The 27,560-nt window shown below is 40.2% G+C and overlaps 1 protein-coding gene across 2 annotated transcripts in view; it reads right to left on the bottom strand.

The window, feature by feature from the left end:
• Positions 1-27,560, bottom strand: part of ltn1 (listerin E3 ubiquitin protein ligase 1) — a 117,538-nt gene that overhangs the window by 85,498 nt on the left and 4,480 nt on the right. For both annotated transcript variants that reach the window (XM_069890026.1, XM_069890027.1), the window contains exons 2-7: positions 25,508-25,711; positions 17,433-17,531; positions 16,134-16,364; positions 12,661-12,713; positions 8,720-8,900; positions 4,471-4,644 (exon numbers count right to left, since the gene is read on the bottom strand). In XM_069890026.1, coding sequence (XP_069746127.1) covers positions 4,471-4,644; positions 8,720-8,900; positions 12,661-12,713; positions 16,134-16,364; positions 17,433-17,531; positions 25,508-25,711 — 942 coding nt within the window. The remainder of the gene's footprint in view (positions 1-4,470; positions 4,645-8,719; positions 8,901-12,660; positions 12,714-16,133; positions 16,365-17,432; positions 17,532-25,507; positions 25,712-27,560) is intronic.

A 27,560-nucleotide genomic window follows, 5' to 3' on the forward strand; every position in this document is an offset into this window, starting at 1 on the left:
TTTCTAAAAGGACCGCCAAAACTGCTGTTATCTCTGGAGGAGAGCGGGAACAGCCATCAATCCCTTCTGCCTGCTATCTCAAAATCTCTCACCACCCCCCCACCCCCCAGCCGGCACACAATGCTTTTGCGAATCAAGTTGGACAACGCCCTCTGGAGACAAGCGACATGAAGAACAGGATGATCTAACATTGACAACGCTGACCTCGCTGGAACTAATTCAGGTAAGTAGCCATGATTTAACCCATTCCATGCTGAATATAAAAGTAAATGGACATCCTATGAACTACCTGTTCAACAGTGGAAGTACCAAGAGTTTTATCCACCCTTGTATGGCTGCCCTCTGTGCTCTCAAAGTGTGAAACACTGACCGTAAAATTCCCCTAGCCTCTTGCTTCCACACTGCAGATGTACATGGCTATGATCTTGTCGACCTGTCGATTATGGGCACCAAATATAAAGGCTTCTGATTGCTCATCTTACCCAATCTCTATGCCACTGTGCTCTTAGGGCTGGATTTTCAGTGCCAGCACAAAAGTGTAACCCTAGCTTACAATGGACCTCATCCGCCTCTAGTAGTAGGACAACCTTCCTGCAACTTCTCAATGCTGAGAATGTCCCCGTGGCAAATATTCACCAATCTCCCATCCGATTGCAGACCCATAGCAACCAAGAGCCAGCACTACTCTACTGCTGACAGTTCATCAAATCAGGAATACCACTACTACAGGAAAGCGCTATCAAACCAGCACCAGCCCCTGACATGCTCAAGTCATAGTAGTAAAACAAAGGACAAAGAATCAGATAGTTGCCGAATACAGCCAAACTATAAACAAATTCACTAAATTGGATGCTTATCCCTTACCAAGAATAAATGACATTGTGAACAAAATAGCCCACTATAAGGTTTTCTCCACAATAGACCTAAAATCTGCCTGCCACCTCCTGCCCATTCATAAAAGTGACCATATTTATACAGCTTTCAAAGCTGATGGTAGGCTGTATCAATTTCTCTGCATCCTTTTAGGGGTCACTAACGGAGTATCTGTATTCCAGAGAGAAATGGAATGCGTGGTGGATGACAATATCCTAACCGCCACCTATCCCTATTTAGATAATGTTACAATAGGCAGTCACAACTTACAGGACCACGACGCTAATCTCGACAAATTCCTCAAAGTTGCCCAAAACCTAAACCTCACATACAAGGAGCAAAAGTACATTTTCTGTGCAGCAAAATTGTCTATCCTGCGCTATGTGGTTGAATATGGTGTGATCAGCATAGATCCTGACCAAATGCACCCTCTCATAAAACTACTGGCCCCTACATCTCATAAAGCCCTTAAAAGAGATCTGGAATTTTTCTCCTACTATGCCCAGTGTATACCTTGCTATGCCGACAAAGCCCAACCTCTTATCAAAACGTCCTCTTTCCCCCTCTCAGACGAGCGCTTGCTACTTTTACTGATATCAAACAAGACATTGCCAGAGCCTCCATGCACACTATCGACGATTCCAAGTGGAAAGAGACACCTCAGGTTTTGCCCTGGCTGCTATCAAGTGGTCAGACCCATTGCCTTCTTCTCCTGCACCCTACAGGGCCCTGAAATATGACACTCTTCAGTCGAAAAAGGTTTAGGCAATTGTCAAAGCTATTTTACACTGGCAGTATTATCTAGCAGGTAGACGATTCACCTTAGTCACCGACCAACGATCAGCGACCTTCATGTTCAACAACCAGGCTTATAGCAAAATTTAAAATAACAAAATGCTCCACTGGAAATTGGAACTATCCACCTTCAACTATGACATTCTGTTGCCCAGGCAAACTCAATTAACTTTCTGACGCCCTATCCAGAGGTACTTGTTCCTCAGTAAATTTCGCTCAACTCCAAACATTACACAATCAATTATGCCACCCTGGGGCAACAAGGCTCTACCACTTTGTGAAATCATGCAACCTCCCTTATTCTGTTCGCGCAGTCATTCACAATTGCCAAATCTGCGCAGAGTGCAAAGCACAGTTTTACCAGCTACCATGCACCAACCTCATCAAATCCACTTGTCCCTTCGAACGCCTCAGTATCAACTTCAAAGGGTCCCTACCTTTCACCAACACCAACGTATACATCCTCACCATTATCGATGAATTCTCCAGTTTCCCTTTCCCTGCAAAGACGCATCTTCCACTACAGTGATCAAGTGCCTTGATCACTTCTTCTCCCTCTTTAGTTATCCAGAATACATACACAGCGACATGGGATCCTCCTTCATGAGTGATGAACTCCGCCAGTACCAACTGGCCAGAGGCAATGCCAGCAGCCATACCACTAGCTACAACTCACAAGGTAACAAACAAGTAGAGAAAGAGAACGCCACAATCTGAAAGGCCATACTCCTTGCTCTCAAAACTAAACGCCTCCCTGTCTCCTGCTAGCGGGAACTTCTCCCAACCGTGCTATATTCCATTCGCTCCCTCCTTTGCACAGCCATCAATGTGATGCCTCACGAATGTATGTTTTCTTTCCCAAGGAAATTGACTACTGGAACAACTATGCCTAGCTGGCTCACAACCCCTGGAACCGTGCTGCACAAGCATCATGTGAGACCCCGCAAATCAAATCCATCATTAGTCAAACAACTTCAAATCCTTTATGCTAACTCACATTATGCCTGTCATTTTTACAGATGGGAGAGAGGACACCTAGTCTGTCTGATATCTCACACTAGCTGGGGCTCCCGAGTCTCCACCTCCACCTCAATCACCACCACTTCATACACCCAGGCCACCCACACAAGTACCACACGGTAATCAACTATCTAACTCTTGTGGCCACAGGGATGAACAATTGTCGACCCCACTAAGGGGCTCTTCACCCCGCAACGTCCATTTTCTTCCACAAGAATCTAACCTTGCACCTACAGATGATGGCGCCAAATATCCACCCATGATGCCATCATTTTCAGCATCCCCTACAACACCGACCATTGGACCTTCTCCAATTCAGGTATCACCACTAGTCTCCAATTCAAATCTCACCCCCGCAAGAGCTGAGACGGTCCAGACATCACATCAAACCGCTGGACAGACTCAACCTGTAATTGTAACTACAAATACTCCACTTGTATACTCTTAATTTAACCTTTAGTCCATTATTTTACCAGTCTGTCAAGGATGGATTTAATTTTTTTTAAAAGGGGGAGGGGGGTGAATGTGGTGATCCTTGTTATTGCATGCTTGTATGTAGTTACTCACTGCTAGCTGGTATGGAGGACCGCCACTATAGGCTGACTAGGGGGAAGTAGCCCCTTTACTTGCATATAAATGTTGCTGTCCACTGCTCTCAGCTCAGATTGGGACTTGCCTCGTAGATGGCTAACACTGCCACGTTCTTGCTAATAAAAGCCTATGTTATTTGTATAACTCCTGTCTCATGAATTATTGACTGCAGTTCAGACTTTATCCCCAGGATGGAAATGTCAAATACCAGGAGGGCATCGCTTTAAGGAGAGAGGGGGAAAGTTTAAAGGATATTTCTTGGCAAGCATGTTTTTCATTTTATTTAATTTTAACAATACACCATGTTAGAAAGCTTTACACTGAACATTAGGTGCCTGAAATCCAATGGTGGAAACAGTTAAGATAGTAACATCTAAGAGGCATTAATGTGGACAGAAAGGAAATGAAGGCAGATAGACCATGTGCAGGTGGATGTGATTTATTCAAATTGGCATCATGGTCAGCACAGACATGGTGTGCCAAAAGGTTAGCACATTTCTGGTATTGTTCTATAAATATCTCTCAAAACACTGGTGTCTTTTTTTTCCTCAGCAAAGTAGTGGTCAGGATTGGAAAATGAATGACCAACAATTGCATGAAGGAAACACTGCAAGTAATATGGAAAAAAAAGTTTATGGAAGGAAGATGCAAGAGTAAGTAGATAAAAATGTGTTGGGTTCAGGATTGGTTTGAGAATTTGGAAAGGGAAATAAAGCACTGTCCAATTTATCTTGGTCCCTTATCAAATGCCAAAAGTGAATAAGTTCATGTTCCAGTTGTGTTTGATACTATTGTCATCAGCCATCCCCAAGAAAGTAACTTCAGCAAGTCACAACAGAACATTCAAGAATAAAGCTCGGAAATTCCCTTTCCTAACTTCAGAATATTGAAACAAAATATATTTCCCCAAATATATTTTAAGATCAGATCAATGAATAAATAGATCAGAGGGGGGTGGAGTTGAGGGGGGGGGGGGGTCACTGTCAGTTTGCTTGGCTCAACACGTAATAAATTAAACCACTGATCCAGTTGGAATATTTACAATATAAAACAATTCTTTGTTTTAAAAATAAATTGTACATTCCACCAAAAAATATATATTTAATGAGGTTTATTGCCATTGATTTTCAATCCTTTATTTTTAAATGCAAAAATCAAATTTGGATCCAAATTGTCTACATTTTACTTTACCTCAATGCAGCTGAGCACATAAAGGGTCGCTGCCCAGACAGAAGGACATACTACTGGATCCATATCATCTATGCTCAGCAACACAGCAGGACACACTTTCACAGCTTCAGACTTCATCAGGTCAGGCAAATGTTGGCAAAGTGCAACAATAAATTCAAAGAAAGCCGACCGGATCTAACAAAACGAAGAAAGCAGTAAGATTTTTAATTTCTCTCTGTTATATCAAATGTTATTATTTATATAGATCACAAAAGAGTTGAATTACATCAATAAAAATCAAGGAGTCAACAATATTAACTGAGAAGTCAATGTTTTACTATAGCAAATACAACAAAAAAAAAATCAAATTTTCATACATGTTTGGGTCAAAGGCACTTTTTTTCCCTTTATTTCTTCCTGTGCTCCAGTCTTAAATTTGTAATCAAGCAATTTACATGTGATTAAAGTGCACATTCCTGATTTTATTATTAAAGCTTATACAAGGTTATTTGTATATATCTTGGTTTGACTATGTAGTACTTTGTTGCATATCCTTTACATGCAATCTCTCCTTGAATTTTGTGATTCACAGACATCACCAGGTGCTGAGTATTTTCTCTGGTAATGCTCTGCCAGCCACCTTTTGCTCTTGCTTGTTTTGGGGGCTTGTCCCCTTAAGTTTTCTCTTCAGCACATGGAAGACATGCTCAATTGATTTTAGATCGGGTGACTGACTTAGCTATTCAAGAATTTTATAGTTTTTAGCTTTCAAAGATTCCTTTGTGGCTTTAGCAGTTTGTTTGGGATCATTGTCTTGCTGTAGGATGAAGCACTGTCCAATAAGTTTAGAGACTTCTGCTTGAACTTGAACAGTTAAGATGTTTCTATACACCTCAGAATTAATTTTGCTACTGCCATCAGCAGTTATATCATCAATTAAGATAAGTGTGCCAGTATCTGTGGGAGCCACACATTCCCAGGACTTAAAAAAACCCACCACCATATTTCACAGATGAGCTGGTATGCTTTGGATGTTGGGCAGTTCCTTTATGCCTCCACACTTTGCTCTTGTCATCACTCTGTTGAAGATGTCTCACTGTCCACAAGATCTTTTTACAGAATTCTACAAACTCTTTTAAATATTTCTTGTCAACTGTAATCTGGCATCCTGATTCTGTTGCATCAAGTGCTTAGCATCTTGCAGTGTAGCCTCTGTATTTTTGTTCATGAAGCCCTCTGTGGAAAGTAGTCATTGACACAGCCACACATGCCTCCTGAAGAGTGTTTTTGATCTGTTGTGCAGCCGCTTGGGGTTTTTCTTTGCTATGATAAGAATTCTTCTTTCATCTGGAATGGAGGTCTTCCTTGGCCTGCCAATCCCTTTGCAATTACTGATCTCGCCAGTATGATCTTTCTTTTTAATGTTCCAAACAGTTGATTTTGGTAATCCTAAAGTATGTGTGATGGCTCCAACTGTTTTATTCTTGTTTTTCAGCCTCATAATGGCTTCTTTTACTTCCATTGGTCCTCATGTTCATAAATGGCAACTACAGTCTCCAAAGGTGATCAAAGGCTCAGAAGCAAGCCAAGCTCTCTTATTCCTGCACTAATGAGGCAATTAAACATACCCAAGTAATCACAAACATCTGTGACGCCAAATGTCCCAAACATTATGGTGCCCTGAAATGGAAAATTATGTACAAAAATTGCTGCAATTTTACATGGTCAAACTAAAATGTATAGAAATAACCTTTAATAAAATCACTTTAATCAAATGTGAATTGTTTGATTACAAATTTCAAACTGTGGAGCAAAGGGACAAAAATAGGGGAAAAAAAAGTATTTCTCCCAAGCATTATGGATGGCACTGTATATTTAATTTTTTTTGCATCAAGAATTTGATATCCACTGTGACTGATGTATTAAAAAAGGTACAGGAGCCCAAAGATGAGCATTCAGTGGCACAAGGACAGGTTCTTTCCTATTGCCATCAGATTCCTGAATAATCAATGAACCAGACACTACCTTATTTTTCATTCACTATTATTTTAATTTTTTTACAGTAATGTCATAAGATGGTTATAATATGAATGTTCACCTAGGGAACAATATTATCATCAATATTGACATTTATTCCTCATCCCAAAATGACCCTGAACTAAAGAGGCAATTATGAGTCACTCACATTGGTGGGTCTGGAGTCATATATTTTACAGAATGCATGGAGATAGCAGATTTCCTTTCCAAAAGATCATCAGCACAGCCAGTAGATTTTACTGCAATCCAGTAGTCAGACATACTTACAAACCAGGAATAGGCTTCTCTGCTATTTAATTAGATCATGGTTAATCCTCATTCTCATCTATTTAAAGTCTCCTTCACCTCTTTATTCACCTATCTGACTTCGAATATTCTGCTATCTCTGCCTTTTGTACAAGAGCTCTCCAAAGATTCTCAATCCTCTGAGATAATAAAAACTTGCTTTACTTTTTTTCTTACTTTGAACTACTAACCTTAGCTCTAGATTTTCCCATAAGATGCAATATCTTCTCCACATCCACTTAGTCAAGATCCACAAGATCTTGCATGTTTCAATCAATTTCTCTCATTCTTCTAAGCTGGATACAAGTCTGCACAAGCTTTCCCTTTGAATCCATCCATTCCAAGTATTAGTTAAATAGATGACTTCTGAACTACTTCCACATTAATATTCTTTCTTAAACAATGAGACCAGAATGATACACTGTTCTCTAAATGTGGTCTCACTGACGTCCTTTCTAATAGAAGCATGACCCTTTTCTCTTTGTGTACAATTCCCCTGGCAAAAAACAATAGCATTCTGTTAGATTTCCTAATTATTTCCTGGTGTATAATTACTTCACAAATCATACACCAAGGTGCCCAGACTACTGTATATTCCAAAATTCTGCAATCAATCACCCTTTAAACAATACCTTTTCTTTTTATTGCTCCTACCAAAATTAACAAAGTTAAGGTTTCAGGTTGAAGACCCTTTCTTTGTTAGAACTCTTCAGATAATATGTACACAGTTGGCCAATGAGTTGCATGGCACAGAAATTAGCAAAATGTTGATAAAATTACAAATTAACAATTTGAAAATATAGGATTACAATGGATAGAGGACTCAGAAACAGTGCATTCAGTCCCAAGAGTCCACATCAGGGCTATGCTCCTCTCCATCATCATCTCACATCTTTAATGTCCATTAGTAAAATCTTTTCCTTCTTATGCTTGTCCACTCTCTTTATATTGCTTGAGAGTACTTGCTTCAGTTATGATAAGCAGGTTTTATATTCTCTTCAATCTTTGTATACAGAAGTTTCTTATGAATTGAATTTCTTGATGACCTATCTCCATAAATATTTCCTTGCATTTAGAAATAAACTCTGGAGCTTGGTTTTCTTTCAGCTTGGCTTTGATAACCCAAGCCACTATCAGTGAATGGTGTCATAGTGCTGCAATGTTCTTTTATTCCTCTGGCCATGTAGATTGCCTATCCAACTATCACTTGACTCCACTCATCCTACCAGAACATACATTCACATTTACCAACCTATTAACTGCTTGTTCTGCCAATTTATTAATGCCTTTCTACAATTTGTTATGGTCTTCCTCTTACCTACATTGCACCATCCCCCCCCCACCATGTATCAGCACTCGCAAATTTAGAAATTGTTCTCACAATTTAAAACTCAAATTATGAATGTAAATTTTGGATATAAATAGTTCCAGTGATGATCCTTGTGGAACACCTATTTTCACCATTGTTGTTGCCCTTAACTCTACACCCTGCTTTCTGTCTTGAATCTAACTAGAAAACTCTATTATTTGTTCCGTCTTCTATTTTCTGATCTTATTAGTGTCTATTAATAGATAATTAACTGATAACCTTTTAAAGATCCATAAGAATTACATCTACAGCATTGCAGAATTACTCACACATTCTCTACCCTCCCAAAAATATCAATATGATTAGTTAAGCAAGGCATCTGCTTTTGAAATCTGAGTTTACTATTCATCATTTTACTTATTGCGTCCAGAATTTCTCAGTTTTGTTCATCTGTTCAATTTTTATGTTGTGGGTAGTGCCATCCATAATTGTCCATGGCAAACTACCTTCTGGAAAGGCTCAATGCTCTGGTGAAAGACTTGCACGCTGCTGAGAAGCTCACATTTCTTTATGTAAAGAATTAGATTTAACTTAGCCCAATATAGTTGTTTTATATATTTCAGAAAAAAATGATCAAACCTGTGGATTTTTATGCTTGCAGTATTTCCAGAATTTGGACTGTGATAAAGCTTTCATCAGCCTATCCTTCAGAACCTTACTCTCATTTTCAGGAAGAAGATCAAGTAGCTTCTTCATAGCCAAGAGTGAACTGGTAACAAGTCTCAAGTATTTGCTTTGCCTTTCTTCCTCTGGAACGCTCCTAAAGTTGAACAGCAATGTAGAACAGTGTTAGCATGAAATACAAGTTTGTAAACACAATAAAAGAGCTGGAAACATGGCATGGGATCAAAACTAGAATTAAGAGTACAATATAATTTTTTGCATCAATTATATCTCATACACAAGAAATTAAATAAATTAAATACAGACTTATCAGACTGATGTTTTAGATGTGGCGAAGAGGTAGAAACTTATTTTACATTCAACCTGGTTATGTCCTAAAGTGAGACCTTTTTGGGTCGATCTAGGAAATTTCTTAGGGCAGATTACAGGAATTGAATTTCCATAAAACCCAGAATTATTCTTACTAGGTAATATTACAGGAATAAGACCTAAATTGAAACTATCTAAATATCAAATAGAATTTGTTAAAATTGCATTAGCAGTGGCTAGAAAATGTATAGCAATTGCATGGAAGTCTGATTCACATCCAGGTATGGCATGTTGGAATACAGAAATACATAGTTGTATTCCCCTTGAGAAAATTACCTACAACTTAAGAAATAAGTATGACATATTTTTACAAGTTTGGTGTCCACATTTACAATTTTCAGATGTAAATTTTTAATTGTGTTCTGTCTAACCCTCAAGACCTTCATTGATCTTCTCCAAAGAAAATTAAATGGAACATAAATTTATGATCCATAGAGGGTATGGCACTTTTCAGCGATCCATTCTGCTTTCTTTTCCTTCTTTCCTTTTCCTCCTTTTCTTGCTTTTTCTTTATGTGTACACATTTCTTTGGGCTTTCTTCTTGGGTGAGTGGGGGTTGGTTGGTGGGTTTGGGAATAACCATCATGGACTAAATAATGGATTTATGTTTGCACTAATAATTTTTTTAAGTTGTAATTGACTGCATGTATAGTCAAAATTTTTAAATAAACTATTTAAAAAAAAAACAGAATTAAGCACAGGGGACTGAGTCCTCCCCTTCCATCCATACTAATCCCAAATATAGTCATTAGAAAATAAAATTGATGACCTGAGGGCAACCCTGCTTTATCAGAGATGGGAGACAAATCTCAGTTGTTTGCTGCATAGAGACCTGGCTAAGAGAGAAATACACTGAATGCTGCAATCCAACCAGAATTTCACCTTTCACAGACTGGATTGGAACTCAAATTCTGGCAGAGAGAGAGGGCATGTGTGTTTTTTAGTTAATTCTGGAAGGTGCAGATGTTGGGATCACATCGACATTCTGCTCCACTGCTTCAGAGCAAATCTTGATTAAATCCAGACCTTTTATTTACCTATAGTTCTCAACAGTGATTTTCACTGGGGTTGATATCCTTCCTGATGCAGGTTACAAACTGGCACATGGACCTGCATGATATGGTCAGTAAACAAGAGGCAGCCCACCCCAACCCACTACAAATCATTGCCAGTGACTTTAACCAGGCTTTTCTCAAGAAAGTCCTGCCCAATTACCACCAGCATGTAACCTGCTACCTGAGGTCCAACACACTTGATCACTTCTATACTAAGCAAGGCCTACCATTATTTCCTAGGACCGCATTTTGCAAGTTGGATGATCTGGCTCTGTTCCTTCTGCCTGCAAACATATAGAGCTTAGAAAGAGAAGCTCAAGAGAACAGTGGGAGGTCATGGGAGGCTGAAGAATGGTTACAGGACTGCCTCGAGTCAGTGAATTGGGCAGTGTTCAAGAATTCAGCCGAGGATCTGAATGATTACATCAGGGACATTACAGACTTTTATCAAAGCAGCCGTTGACAAGTATGTCCCCACCAAGTCGTTCAGGGTTTTGCACAACCAGAAGCCCTGGATTACGAAGAAATCCAAACCTGCTGAGAGCCAGATTACAGGCATTTAATTCCAGAGATATAGAACACTACACAAGAAGCAGGTATGCCTTAGGAAAAAAACCCATCTCCCAGGCAAAGTAGTGATTCTGGACAAAAATGGAAACCACAAAGGATACCTGTGGAATGCCTTAATGAAACAACCTGCTACAAAATCAAATCTGGTGCAGAAGGGCACATCAAAGCTTCACTCCCAATAAACTCAATGCCTTCTATGCCTGATTTGTTCTCCAAAACAAGGAAGTGCCACTGCACACACCCACGTCCCCATACGATCCTCCAATGTCAGCATCAGTGGATGTCATGTGGGCTGCCTTTAGGAGAGTGAATTGAAGGAAAACATTCACTACAGATGGAGAACCCAGCCAAGTACTGAAAATCTGTGCTGATCAACTTCCAAATGTATTCAGATATCTTCAATATCTCACTCCAGCAAATCATGGTACCCACCTGATTCAAACAGGCCTCAATCATACCTGTGCCCAAAAAGAGTGTGGTATCTTGCCTAAATGACTACCAACCCAGCTGCACTCACATCCACAGTGATGAAGTGTTTTGAGAAGCTGGTGTTGAAGCACATCAGCTCCCGTCTGAGTAGCAACATGGATCCGTTCCAATTTGCCTACTGCAGCAACAGGTCTACAGTAAATGCCATCTCATTGTGTCTACACAAAGCCATGGGACACCTGGACAGCAAAGATGCATACATCAGGATGCTCTGTATCGAATACAGTTTGGCAGACACCATCATCTCCTTAAAACTGATCATTAAACTCCAAGACCTGGGCCTCAATACCGCACTGTGTAATCGGATTATGGATTCGCTCACCTGAAGACCATTATCGGTGACAATTAGCAAGAATATCTCCTCTACAATCTCAATCAGTACCAGAGCACTCCGCTCTACTCATTTTACACCTAAGGCTGTGTGACTTAGTATGACAATAACACCATCTACAAATTCACTGATGATACCATGGTAGTGGGCTGCATAAAAAGGGGTGATGAGTCAGCTTACAGGAAGGAGACTGAAAACTTGGCTGAGTGGTGCACCAACAATAACCTCACCTATAAGGTCACCAAAATCAAGGAGCTGATTGTGGACTTTAAGAACACCAGAGATGTTCGATTCAATGATCACTGGGGAAATCAGAGGTGGAGAAGGTGAGAAAATTTATATTCCTGGGAATCACTATTTTGGAGGATCTATACTGGATCAAACCCATGAATGTCATCGTGAAGAAAGCACTTTCTCAAGAGTTTGCTGAGGTTTGGTATGACATTGAAAACCTTGGCAAACTTCTAAAGATGTGTAGTGGAAAGTGTGCTGAGTAGCTGGATCAAGACCTAGTGAGGGGACACCAATATCTCAGAGGAATACCCTGCAAAAGGTAGTGGACACAATCTAGCACATCAGAGGCAAATCTCTCCCCAACATTGAGAAAATATACATAGAACGTTGCTGATGGAAAGCAGCAGTAATCATCAAAGATCCACACCACCCAGGACATGTTCTGTTCTTGCTGCTGACATCAGTAAAGAGGTATAGGTGCAACAAGATGTACCACTAGGTTCAGGAACAGTTGTTACCCCTCCACCATCAGATTTCTAAACAAAAAACTCAAACAGAGACTCTAACTTTGTAGATTATTTGTTATTGAATATTTATTTCTGCATTGCACAGTTTGTTTGTATTTCCTTGTTTATATTGCTCTCTTTGGTATACACATCTTTTCTTGAGTACAGTTTATTTGCATTTAACAATAAGTAGAAATGAAGAAGAATCTCAGGGTTATATGTGATGTCATGTATGTATTCTGACAATAAATCTGAATTTTGATTCAATAACGAGTATTTCTGCAGGAATATGTCTTTAATCTGACAAATATCTAAAAACAGTTCCCATTTCATATAACCTACTGTGGGTCACTGAGAGTCTCCGGAGTCTCTTTCATGATGTTATCAAATAGAATCTGTGAAAAAGAGAAAGTACAGAAAATAATTACAAACCACATATAGCATATGACATTTGACAGAAGATTTTAACAATGATATTATTACTGCTTTGGAAATTAAGTTGAATATGATATGGGGAGGGGGGGGAGGAGCGAAACACTAAATAACAAAATAAGAAGCTACCTATCAAGTGCAGGCAAGGTTCTGCCTCATTAAAAAAAAAAATCAACCTGCCAGTTAAACATGCTTTTGTGTGCGTCTGCAAAGTACATTTCTTTTTCCACAAGGAAGATCAAAGTGAGCACAAAATGCCATTACTACAATTGTTAAGTTGTTCAGGATTTGCATCAGTTCAGTAGTTGGATGCTAGTGTCATACCAAAAATATAATCGTATACATCACACAAACTTTGCATTGTGAAGCTGGATTTCTTGCCCAGGGTTTTTACAACTACTTAAAGGGAAAATGAATACATAATTAAGGAAGGTTTATTTCAACTATTTGGTGTCTGATGAGATTGGTCACCTCAGTTTAAAAAAAAAAGCAGCTCAACAAAGGCTGATCTTGGTAGGTTCTATTACGAGGGAAGGCTGAATAGGTTTGTATTGTTATGGATCTATGTTAATAGTAATATTTAAGTTAAGTTCTTATAAAAATGTCATAGTAAATTATAGAGTTAAAATATTGTATATGTATTCTTAATAAGTTAGCTATTGGGTGGTACAGGGTCACTCACAGGTCACAGGACACTTACAGAGAACCAGTGTACTCAAAGAAGAGAGTTCATTCTTGGAGTTGCAGTGTCTTGGAAAGACAGAGCTAATGGATCTGAAATGATTCTTAATTATTCAAGAACAATTAAGTGTTTGTTTTATTAAAAACTGACATCTCTCAGTGCTCAATAAAAACGGCTGAGGAAGCTATGTGTTTTCAAACAAAAACACTTAAGCTTGAACAGAGATGAGGTCAAAGGTTGTTACAAATCTGGAATGGTTTTTAAAAAGGAACAGAATTTTGTAAGAAATAAAATTGATAGTCGTGTGGTTTCCAAGAATTGGGACTGACCTCGTTGATGATGTAACTATCACATGATTTGGAGAAATATATTATCAAATTCAGACATTGTTGGATCAGTTCAGTTTGGAGAGTACAGAAGACAAAACCCTGTGACACACATAGGGGTTGAATTACAGTAACTGGAATAGGTGGTGTGTGTGTGTTTTTCCTGGGAAAAGGAGGACACAGAATAAGTGGCTTTTGAAATAAGGAAGATCACTTCACTGTCTTTTTGGAAAAGAGGACATTATTCTTCTGGGTCCATTTTTGTATGGCCACTTCGTTTAACTCTTGTCTGGGCTTGTCAATTCATCATGGAAGAAAATAGCCACATTTCCTGTCTCTTTGAAAAAGAGGGCAGATTTGTTGTGTGAGAAACAGATTCCAAAAAGAAGATATGATCCTAGGAAGACAGGAATTGTATTCTCCTTTTCACAGAAGGTACACTTGTGGCTCAAAAGATGGTCACTTATTTAAAGAATATCTTTCAAGACATCTCCTCAAAAGAATTGTGAGTAAAGAGGCCTAAAGATACAATGTTTAAAAGTGCTTTATAATTATTTCTGCACTAAGAATTTAAGACCTTCAAGCAAGACTAAAATGATGAAGTTTTAAAAATTTACTTTTTAGAGAGGGATTTTAATTATACACATACATTTTCAATTTGCTCATAATGAGGTTAAATTTAGAGTTTAGAGATAAGTAAGAAATATTATGTTAATGATAGTTTAATAAAAACTATAATTTTGAATTTACCATTGTCTGGTGAATTTTCCATTGCTGTTCCTTTGTTAGTGCTAACAAAGTCCCTTTAGTCCCAAACAACAATTAAAAGGGTTGTTAGTTCATAACAGTATCCACTGGAGTTTAGAAGACTAAGATGGTAACCATCTCAGGTGCCATGCTTTCAGCAGCCTAGGTCTTACACTCTAAAGTTACCTGCCTTTTTCTTCTTGCCTCGTTAAAAGTTCATCTTAAAATCCACTATAATGACAAACCATTTTCTCATCTAATATCACCTTCTTTGTCTTAATGTATGTTTTTGTGTGGTTCTGTCTCTGCAGCACCTTGGATACTCATGCATGCTGAAGGGGCTAAATAAACTAATTTTTACTGATTATTGTCAAACACATTTTCCTGTAGCAAGCTATTTTGTCAATAGATGGTATGTATTGAAATATTTACTCTTTTAGAAAGATAATTAAAAGATAATTAGGTGTAATAGTGGATGGCAATTAGTGCAATTACAATCCAGCACATCACTGTAACAGTGCCGACGACTGGGACATGGCTTCAAAACACGTGCAGTCTGTAAGGAATTTGTACATTCTCCCCTTGACTATGTAGGCTTTCTCTAGTTGCTCCAGTTTCCTCCCACCATTTAAAATGTACCAGGAGTGTAGGTCAATTTGGACAGCATGGGCTGATGGGCTGAAAGGGCCTGATACTGTGCTGTATGTATATCTAATAGAACATAGAATAGTACACGAGCTCATGCCGCCCAATTATACCCAATGAAATAATTAAATTTAAAATTTAAAATCAAAAATTCAAAGTTTGCGCACATTGGGAACATCGCAACAGATGGGAAATAGATTTACAGGAAAATCTGCATGTTGGAGAATAGAATTTTGTTTTGCTTTCAGGTCACAATAGCGTAGGTAAATGCTATTTAATAGTTTTTTTCTGCCAAATAAACAACAAAAACATTATATTACAGCAAATAATGATTTACAATTTTATACTCTGGCTTGGCTTCGCGGACGAAGATTTATGGAGGGGGTAAAAGTCCACGTCAGCTGCAGGCTCGTTTGTGGCTGACAAGTCCGATGCGGGACAGGCAGACACGGTTGCAGCGGCTGCAGGGGAAAATTGGTTGGTTGGGGTTGGGTGTTGGGTTTTTCCTCCTTTGCCTTTTGTCAGTGAGGTGGTGAGGTATACTAGGTCTTAATGAAACTACTACACTAGAAGAGATAAATTTTATGTAAGATGTTAAATGGTCTTAGTTGAGAGTAAAAGATTCAATGGCATTATTTTGTAAAGCAGGGTTATTGTTCACAGAGAATTACCAATACATGTCCAACACATAACACAACTATAATATGATCTATTTGGTATCATATTGCTGTTCCTGGGAGCTTAAATTAACAAATTGGATAGTGTGTTTCCTGTACTGCAAATTGCTCATGCAACAAACATATTTCATTGATTACTAAGTGCTTTGATTTCCTTGCTCATACACATGTATCCATACATTTTTTTTTTAAAAACACACAGATAAAGCAACATAGAGAGTATAGTAAACACCAATCGAGATAGAAACCCTACAAACTCAATATTTGTTTAATTCCTAAAAAGTAGAATTTTTTTTTTAAACTTACAGTCATGATTTCCTCTTTACAAAAAGCCACAGCCTCCGATTGTTTATTTGGTGGAAAAGCCACTTGAAATGCCATTTTTGCAGCTGAGGCAGCTGGACCATAGGTATCACACTGAGCAATAAGCCAATGTCCCATAATACTCTTCAAATAAGGTGCTAGGTTTCGCTTTACTTGAAGGATAAGTGACTCAAATGCCTGTTGAATTGCTTCTCGAATTCTACGATCATGATCCTGTCAATGTGGGCAAAATTGAAATCAAAAGCAAATAGAAATCATCATTACCATGGTAATTCTTCTTTCTGTCATGTTCATTCAACAATAGGAGTAAAAAAAACAAACACCAATTCTGCCCTTTGCATCATTGAACATCAAATTATTACATGGTTGGTGCAAGGAGAGAGAGGAAGAGGGGAATTTGAAACAGATGCTGCTAAGATATAGGTCAAGAAAGAAATAAAGAACAGATGAAGCTAGGTGATGGCTTCCCTTTCCAATCACCACACCCCCCCAACCCCCAATCTGCCCATCATCTCTCTTATCTGGTTCCACTCATTACCTCCCAGCCTCTGATTCTACCTTTCCCCTTTCCCTGCTAAGCTCCAACATCCCTTTATCTCCTCAAATGCTACTTGACCTGCTGAGTTCCTCCAGCAGCTGTAAAATGTGTAGGAGTATAAGGGAGGGGGAGGGGGGGAAATCAGGGGAAAAAATTAAAATGGAGAACAATGCCTCATTTGGCCAAGTAGATAACATTTGCAATTTTCATGTCACCTTGATCTGGAACTTTTCAAAATCGGGTTCTAATGGCTAAACTGTCTCTCGGTTGATCAAGAGCTGCTAGGTCAACTTTTTTTTTTAAAAAAAGCAGCATTATCTGGAAACCAAGAGGCCAAGGACGCTCCCATTTGACCGAAAGGAAGTCTTCAACCACAAATTGTTGATCATAATTTCTAGCTCTGTCCATCTCACTCAAGCCTTAATCATTTGATCTCTCCCCATTGTGAGGCTCTTCCTCCATTTAACTACCTGTTCTAATCTCTCAATCCCTCTATTCCCCTGTAGATCAGGAACTGTCATTGTCCTGTCCTGTCCCTGGAGATCCCACCAGACAGACAGGCAGCCCCACCATTTGGCAGGATGTGAGATAGAAAATTTAAAAAAAAGTGTTGTCTGCATATGCTTACTTCCTCATAAATAAGAAGCCAATGTATAAATGTGAATTTGACTGAGTGAAAGTTTAATTTACTAATTTCCATTAATTCTATTTGATTGACGAGAAAGTAATTTACATATACTTACTAAGGAAATTTTGCAGTAAATCCTTGACCAATAAGGAAGAACTCCTTTTACGTTTTCAGGATCTTTCTCTTTGCACATGGTTGCAAACTCTTGTAAAGCCTTATAAATAATAATAATGTATTCCATTAGTAACAAGAGTATTAGAAAAGTCAAACTGTCAATATACACTGGATTTGCTTCCTGAATAAAAATAGGGGTTTACAATAGACAACTTCAAGTTGAACACAAAGATAATTTCAGATTTATTTTATCAAGTAGGAAGCTGAAGAAATATTAAATCAACTTTTATTGAATTTAGCAGATGGCATTAACTCCCGAGTACCACTGAGCCAAGCTTTCAGGTTGATTGCGCATGTTATATAATAAATATGAGGAGCCCAAGGCTTGTTTTTGTCACCGATTTTACAACCGAAGTAGAGCTCATAGGCTTTCTTAATAAGTGCAGACATGCTGCATCTTTGAGTCTCAAGAGTATACTCTCCACAAATGTCACAGAATGTATCACAGCTGTGGCGACATTGACACTGTAGTGAATCTTCCTAAAGACAATAAATGCTGTGGTTAAGTATACTCACTATGCTATTGTCTGAACAACATGTGCATCAACATGCATTCAATCTATATCAATGTAATGCACGGCATCTGCAGATATGGGCTGCTTTTATAACCTGTCTGCATTTATCCTGACGAAGCATGCGCAGACCTAAGACACACTTGCATAGCACCTTGGCATGCTTGGACTGACCATAACAATTTACATTCTGGGCAATATTACTAGTAGACTTAAAATATGAAAGGAAATCACCAAAATAGGTTATATCTAAGAAAATGGTACATGATAGGAAATTTTTTTTAAGGTGATTTTTGTGATCAGCAGCTCAAGATCAATCAAATACACCTAAAAGTATTCAGGTAGCAAAATCTTTGTTGTCCAGTATATATCAAAAGGAAAAAGAGTGGTCTTGGGTATTCTAAAGAATAACTCTCCATACAATAAATGGACTTTCAAATGTAAATTTGTTCTTTTTAAAAAAAAAAGAACTTCACTTTCTATGTGGCATTGTTTAAAATACTGTATTAGGTCTTCTTTGGCTTGGCTTCGCGGACGAAGATTTATGGAGGAGTATTATAATAAATAAATAAATAAGGAACATGTTAAAATAGAAAGATAAGTGCTCAATTATCCAAATAATCTTTCTACGCTGAATCACTGCAAATCCATTTAAAACAGCAAAGTTAATATTGCATTTGAAAAAAAATAAAAAAAAATATTTAAACAATGAAATTCACAATCTCAGGATTATGGCTGTAGAATATAGGCTGCAGAATGGATATGGAATTTGCCAGAACACAAGGAGATTTCATAACTCTACTATTAAGTGTTCAGGATCTTCTACATCAAACTCTAAGCACACAACTCCTCAAACTTCACGTTCTAACAGCACTGCATCAGCACGATTGAGTGGGGTTGCATGCCAATAATTGCACATAGTCCAATTCCATTTGCAATGCCATACCAAACAAAGCAGCCAAAAATACATGCATGCAAAAGACCTAGCCAATGTTCAGCAAGTTCTGATAAGATGAAGTTAATATTTGTACAATAAAAGCTCCAGGAAAATGATATCTCCAACAAGAGAGTCCAATTTTTTTTAACCCTTTATGTTTAATGAAGGGTATACCATCAGCATCTTTAGAGGTGAGTAAATCATGACTGAGCAGTGGTTCAGCTTGACCCATTGCACATGAACATTGTGGCTACAAGATCAAATTAGAGGCTTGATATCCTAAAGAGACTGACTCTCCTGATGATGCCAAAAGGTGCAAGTCAAGAGAACAATGGAACACTCCATTTGCTTGGAATGTAGCCCGAATATTCAAGAAATTGATACCATCCAAGACAAAGTGGCCTGTTTGACTGGCATCTCATCTGCACCCAAAAGGTTCATTCTCTTCACCAAACATGTGGTTTGATTGCAGTGTGTACCATGTACAAAATGCTCTGCAATTATTCACTTAGGCTGATTTAACAGCACATCCCAAACTTGCAACTTCAAGATGGTCAAAAGTAAATCACAGAACTCTGTAGAAACCATGGTTGAAGTTAAAAAAGAATGCACAATGCTGAGAAGCTCAGCAGGTAAAAAAGTGTCCTTTATGTAGTAAAGGTAAAGATACATAATCAACATTTCAACCCTGAGCCCTTTATCACTTGTTGCCCATGGAACATCACCGCTTCTGGGTGACGCACCACCGGTTAGGGAAGTGATGCTGCAATGCACTGATGTCACTTACGGAAGCCGGCACACAAGTCACTGGAAGTGGGTGTTTACCTGCGCGCAGCACAAGGAGTTCAAACAATAAAGTCAGTTGTGAGGTCACCCTCACACTGTGTGGACGTCTCTTGATTCCATAGCGCTGCCGTAGCAGACGCTACGGTGGTGACCTCGATGGTTCCAACATTTTTGGAACCCACCTTGAACATGACAGAATGCAGGATTCTGCTACCACTACTGTCACAATGGCTGTGACCAATGTGGTGGGCGTGCATTTGCCGCCCTTCTGGGCAAACCAGCTCACGAATTGGCTGCAACTGGCCATGTCACAGTTCCACATCAGAGGCACTGTGTCAGAGAACACCACATCATCAGCGCCCTGGACACTGACACCGTGGCCAAAGTAAAATCCTTTATGGAAAATCCTCCCACGGTGCAAGTATGAGCAATTCTGGCATTTCTTCCTCGATTCCCTGGAACTCAGCTGGTGTGAGCACACCATTCACATCCTAAATATGCAAAGCCTGGACAATAGAAACCCCTCTGAGTTCATGCATACAATGGTGGCCCTAGCGGACGGACACATGGACTGTTTCCTTTTCGAGGCCCTGTTCCTCTCCAAGCTGCTGGTACACGTTTCCTCGGCAGTTTCTGACATGGATTTCAGCGCCCCACACCTGGTAGCCAAGGTAGCAGGCAGACTTTTCTGTACTCCACAACAGAGCTTAATCCATGTGCAGCCCATCTTTGCCATCGATGCCGCTGCTTCAGCACCTCCACTGGGCCCCCCAGCAGTAGCCGTGACCCAACCACAATGTAACGAGCGCCCAGAGTGAATACTCCTACCATCACAGGTGGGGCTGAAACACCTGGCGGTGCACCCCCTTGTGCTCCTACCCCACTGCCAAACTAAACACGGCGACAAGAAATGGGCAGGCTGGCTGTCGATGGTGGCTTTGGCGGTTGGCGCTCATAAAGGCCTACTCTATCTCAGGGATCAGCAGACAAAGAGGGACTTCCTAGTTTACATGCACGCAGAAATAAGCCTCATCCCACTGATATATTTCAAGACCAAACACAACCCCAAGGGCCTTCTTTTACAAGAAGCCAACGGCTCCTCCATTCTGAGTTACAGCCTCCCTCTGATCACAATCCACGCCGCGGACATGGCTTTTCAGTGGAAGTGCACAATCGCAGCTGTGGGACAGGCCTTACTCAGAAAAGATTTCCTCTAGGCACATGAACTTTTGGTGGACGCTACCACATTCCAGTCATACCCCCTTACTCTGCGGCAACATCCTTTACTTCCGTTAGGAATCCACGCTTTGGACCGAAACAAGTATGCCCACCTACTGGCCAAGTACCCGGCCTTACTGATGCCCGCGATGCCAGATTGCCACATGATGTGGAGCACCACATCGAGACCACTGGGCCTCCAGTGTATGCAACAGCATGGCGCCTCCCACAAGACAAACTTCAGGAGAGTTTGCTGCCAAGGAGGAGCCAGGCGCCTTCGCATTGCACATGGTACAGAAGAACTTTACAGTGACTACATGTGACTATGATGCTACAGCCTCAGATAGGTACTTTAACCCACATGCCCAGGACTTTGCCATAAGGCTCCAGGGCTGCCAAATCTTTTCCAAGGTGGACCTCATCAAGGGGTACTATCAGATTCTGGTGTATCCCGAAAATGGCCATCATCATACCCTTCAGCCTTTGCGAGTTCCTTCTGATGCCGTTCAGATTAAAAAACGCAGCTCAGACGTTTCAGTGGCTTATGGATGTGGTTGGAGGGACTTCGACTTCAACTTCGACCACCTGGACGGCATCCTCATTGCCAGTCCCGACGCCAGCACACACAGGATGTACCTGACTTGCCTTTTTGACAGGTTGAAGCAGTTTGGACTTGCTATGAACCCAGCCAAGTGCCAGTTTGGCCTAGAGACAATCGATTTCCTGGGACATTGTATCACCTGAGAGGAAGCCAAACTGCTACCGGACAAGGTAGAAGCCATCCAAAACTTCTTCAAGCCGAGCACGAGTCCTGGGGATGGTGAACTTTTATCATCGCTTCCACCAGGTGCAGCCACCCTCATGCTGCTCCTATTTGACCTCATCAAGCTCAGCGACAAGAAGCTCCAGTGGACTCCGGAAATCACAGAAGTGTTCCAGACCATGAAAGCGGCACTAGCGCAGGCCACATTCTTGGCCCACCCAGATTCAACCTACCCTTACAGAGTAATCGGTCGACGAGCAATGGTGCCCCCTGGCTTTCTTCAAGAAACATCTCCAGACACCAGAGCTCAAATACAGCATGTTCGACCACAAGCTGTTGGCCCTGTACCTGGTGATATAACACCCGGTACACATTAGAAGGGTTTTCACTGCCTACACAGACCACAAACCACTCACCCACACACTCAGCAAAGTCTCAGACCCATGGTCAGCGAGACAACAGTGTCACCTCTCCTACATTTCGGAGTACACAACAGAAATCCACCATAACGCAGACAAGTTGAACGTGGTGGCTGACTTGTTATCCAGACCCACAATCGCAGCCACCTCAGGGGGGCTCGACATCGCTCAGCTGGCCAAGGAACAAACGAGGATGCAGACGTTCAGGCCTACCAGACTGCCCTCACCAGCGTGAAGGTTAGTGATTTCTGCCCCTCACCGGGGGCCCATCCTTAATGTGCGAAGTATCCACAGGCTTCCCCAGACCCATCGTACTTGCGACCTGGCGACGGCGGATGTTCAACCAAATCCATGGCCTGTCCCATCCTTGCATAAGATCCTCGGTCCGCCTGTTGTCTGACAAGTTCGTGTGGTATGGCCTCTGCTGCAAAGCCTTCTTGTCCATTTGGTTCACAAGTTTCAGAGTCCCAACCCACATCACCTATGAACCAGGGGCCCAGTTCACTGCCTTGCTCTGGGGTGACCTAACCAATTTCTGCAGCAGCCAGTTGCACTACACCATGGCCTACCATCCTTAAGCAAACAGCCTGGTTGAGCATTTCCACGGCTACCTGAAGGCAGCCCTAAAAGCTCGACTACAAGGCCCAAATTGGATGGATCAAGTCCCATGGGAGCTCTTAGGCATTCGCACAGCACCAAAAGACCTATTAGCCTCGTCCACTGAGATGGTGTACGGCTTCCCACTTACCATTCCCAGGGACATTCACTTCAACCCCCAGGCCCACAGCCTAGTGCCCTAGATGTCCTCCAGTGATTGAGGGCTCAAGTGCGTTAACAGAAGCCCCCGCCACCTTCCCGACATGGTTCTCCACCCTGCCACATCCCCACGGATCTACAGTCCACCGACTACGTTTTTTTGCAGAGAGGACAGCAAGGAACACCCTACAGTGCCCCTACTAAGGCCCATTCATTTCCAAGCCCATTGCATTTCCAAGTGTCAAATATGATGCTCATTGATGGAAAAGGAATATTTCTACAAGAAATTTCAGTCAATTCTAAGGGATAAATAAGTGTGAGGTAACTAATGCTGCTACAAAGGTCATTGTTGACCATTTGAAAATGTTGGTTACTGACTTCAATGATAGATTTTGTGATTTAAAGGCAAGTATTTTCCCTCTTGGTTAATTCAGCCATTGCTGGTGGACTTGACTGAAGTTCCAGTCCGATACCAAGAGGAGTTATAGGAGTTGCAACATGATGAATCTCTGAAAACTCTGTTCAAAGTGAAAGGAACCAAGACGTGGCTGTCTAACAAGATCAAAAATACCCAATCTCGACTACTTTAGCAAAGGAACAATTGATACATTTTCTATCATCTTATTTAGTAGAACGTGGCTTCAGTGCTCTTACTGATTTGCTACAAGTGAAGAGAAACCAACTGGAAATTACAAAACATGGAAATTTAAGGTTGAAACTAACAAAATTAGTCCCTCAATTAAAAAAAATCTGCAGCCAGAAGTGACGACAATTGTTGAATGTGCGTTTGAGATGGTTGACATATTGAAGATGCAGTTGAATATGAAATTTGTGTTCCAGTGTATTCCTGTCCTTAATTGTTTACTTTTTCCTTCCCCCTCTCCTATTACCTAGATCTGCTATACTTCCCTACCTGGCCCCATTCACCCATCTCACACACACACCTCTCCACATGGGTGTCTTCCCCTTTGACATGACCTAGCTTCATCTGCCAATCTTCCCTTCTTTATCTGATTCTACATTACTTTTCAGCCTTTGCCTCTATCTTTCCTCTCTCTTCCCCCCATCCTGGCTCCATCTGCCTAATTCTCCCACTGCTTCCTATTTTTTCTTATCCATTTCCACTTATCACCTCCAACCTGTCTCGACTTTGCCTCACCCATGCCCCAATCTGACTTGGTCTGCCCATCATCACCCATCTCACTTGCTTCCAAGCTCATCTCCTCCCGTCTCCATTTCACCCCTCCCTTTCAACTCTTTATATCACCTAAATTCTGCTAAACCTTCAATTCCAATTCAAGGTTCTCCTTCAAAATATTGGATAGATTATGGAAAGTTTAAATATAGAACCAAAATATACCAGATTAAATTATTGGGTACAGGAACATTAACAAAATTGTTGGTTGCCCGAATCCTCCAGCATCTATCCAAGATCAACATTTTATTGGTAAACCCATCTCATATTTATAGAAAAATGAAGGAGTTCTTACATTGTTCTAACATTCAGAATTTGGCCAGTTGTACAGTATGTGCAAGTCATTTTAATTTGGAGCCAATGTGCAAGTCATTTTAATTTGGAGCCAATGAAAAGTCATTTTAATTTGGAGCCAATGAAAAGTCATTTTAATTTGGAGCCAATGGCAAGTCATTTTAATTTGGAGCCAATGGCAAGTCATTTTAATTTGGAGCCAATGAAAAGTCATTTTAATTTGGAGCCAATGGCAAGTCATTTTAATTTGGAGCCAATGGCAAGTCATTTTAATTTGGAGCCAATGGCAAGTCATTTTAATTTGGAGCCAATGGCAAGTCATTTTAATTTGGAGCCAATGGCAAGTCATTTTAATTTGGAGCCAATGGCAAGTCATTTTAATTTGGAGCCAATGGCAAGTCATTTTAATTTGGAGCCAATGGTGCATTGATTCAAAACTGGGTTACTTATAGCCAGGAAAGTGAACTACTTGCAAAGATCTAGTTCCCATTCTAACCATAATTATTGATCAGTCAAGGTGCTATGGGGAAACTAATTCATAAAATGCCCCCTACACGTTTGATGAAGCATTACCTGGATGAAGACTTCCAGTAAAATGCAGCCAATATTTTTTCAGATCAATAAGCAAACTGCTGGAGGAACGCAGTGGCTCAGACAGTATTTGTGGTAAAGATGGATCGCTAACATTTCAGATCAAGATCCTGCCTCAGGACATCTGCTGCTTAACTCGCTGAGTTCCTCTAGCAGTTTGGTTTTAACTCCTAGTTACATCATCTTCAGCCCCTTTTATTACCACATTTTTATGATCTTGAAATCACAAGCATTATAATTGACCATGGCAAAAAGATTATGAAAGCCAAATGACTATTCCCTAGGTCTGTAATAGAATTTGGTATATATTTTGGTACACTTTAATTTCCCATCTAATTTACTTTTAAGTTTCTATCAATTGTACTGCAAACATTCATCTGTTCTATGCCTCAAATAAAAATGAGCTGTGTAAAGAAATAATAACACTGGTTCCTGCAAAATACTTTCATGACTTGTAAAATCACTTTCTTGAGTGAGCTTATCATATGATGCTCTGACAATGAATGCTACAGAAGATAAGCAAAATGTGCAATAATAAAACATACTTTTAATTTTGTGGTTGCATCCCTCTTCGACATTTTGCGCAGAACCATTCGGAAATCAGCATCCACCAAATTGTCCACTTCTTCTAAGCCTTGGACTGCAGGAACATAAGCCAATTCATTCTGAGTGGCTCCAAATCCAATAAAGCCCGGAACCATTCCCTTGTCTTTGGCCAGCAGTTCAGCTGCTTTTCCACTGTTAGATGGCTGCAAAAACAAAGCAAAGCAAATTATTCTTTTTCAAACTTCCTTAATAGCGGTAGTACATCTGTGCAATGTTTGACCAGATCATGCAACCTTGTGGGAGAATATTTAAATATCACAATGCTTTATGATATTTGGCACTTATACAGTACTCATTTACAAAGATGTGAGAAAAAAGAAATGGATATTAAATCTTAAGAACATTAGCGGTGGAATAAATCAGGTACAACATCAAACACTGCCTTTATCTGATGATGGAGGGGAAGAAGCTGTTGTTGAGCCATTGAGTGCTCATCTTTAGGCTCCTGTACCTCCTTCCTGATGGTAGCAGAGTGAAAAGGGCATGGCCTAGGGAGTGAGGTATTTGAGGATAGAGGCTGCTTTCTTAAGACACCGCCTCATGTAGATGTCCTCAATGGAGAGAAGTCTAGTGTCTGTGATGCCGCAGGCCGAGTTAACAATAAACCCTCTGTTTCTTGTCCTGAGATTAGGCACCTTCATACCAGACAGGGATACAACCAGCCAGAAATGCTCCTCCGTAGTACATCAGTAGAAGTTTGAGGGTCTTTGGTGAGATACCGAATCCCCTCAAGCACCTCACAAAGTATAGCCGCTGGCAGGCTTTTCTCATGATTGCATCAACATAGAGGCTCCAGGACAGTTCCTCAGAGATGTTGACATCCAGAAATTTGAAGTTCTTGACTCTCTTCACGATTGAGCCCTTGATGAGGACTGGGTTGCGTTTCCCTGACTCCCTCCTGAAGACCACAATCATCTCCTTGGTCTTGCTAACATTGAGCATAAGGTTATTGTTGTGATGCCACTCAAAAAGCTGATCTATCTCCCTCCTGTACACTTCCTCATTGCTCTTTGTGATTCTGCCAACAACTATGGGGTCATCAGCAAATTTGTAGATAGTATTGGAATTGTGCCTGGCCACACAGTCATGGGTGTATAATGAGTGGGCAAAGCATGTATCCTTGGGGTGCACCTGTGTTGATAATCAGTGAAGAGGAGATGTAGCTTCCAATTCGTACTGACTGTGGCCATCTGATGAGAAAGTCAAGGATCCAGTTGCAGAGGAGGAGAATGGAGGCCTAGTGTTTGTAGCTTCACGACCAGCACTGAGGGAATAAAAATAACATTTCTAGCACTTGCTATATGTTCTTATTTCTCTGACCTTCACAGACATTTGTTGTTTTCAAATATTATTCCACTACAGAACAATGTGAATGAATATCATGATATAGAAGTTGATCAATGTGAATGCTATCTCCAGCCATTAACCTTTATTCAGGCATGTGAGATCATATGGCTCAGTTTAGTTTAATGAACTTCAACAATCCATACACCTTTTTGACACGAGTGAACACAAAACTCAGTTCAGTAATTCTGTTCTTCATTCACTTTGAATGACTGGAATACAATTCCAACCCAACCTTACCAAGCTTGAAACTGAAAAGGCCAGCACAAAACTGAAGTCAATGCTCTTTGAGGCAATTGGACCCACTGAAACAAACACCTAAAAATGAATGAACCTTGCTGCTGATGCAAAGTTATTGACCAGCCTGGATACTGTCTAATAATAGTTGAACAATTTTCTGCTTCTGAATCATAAAAGTAAATAAAACATGCAAACTGAATTATGCTGAGGATGAGATTTGGAAGTTTACAAGACAATAATCATGCATGTCAAAGGCAAAAGTAATAATCTCTTATGTATGGATGAACTCATATTAGATCAGCACAACTGCTGCACAGACTGAAAGCAGCATGAAAACCTCCATGCAATTCTTTAACAGAATGCAGGCTCTGTCAATAAAATAAATTAACTTTTTGTATGTTGTACATT

The sequence above is a fragment of the Narcine bancroftii genome, chromosome 7 (assembly GCF_036971445.1).
Source record: "Narcine bancroftii isolate sNarBan1 chromosome 7, sNarBan1.hap1, whole genome shotgun sequence".
Taxonomy (NCBI): Eukaryota; Metazoa; Chordata; class Chondrichthyes; order Torpediniformes; family Narcinidae; genus Narcine; species Narcine bancroftii.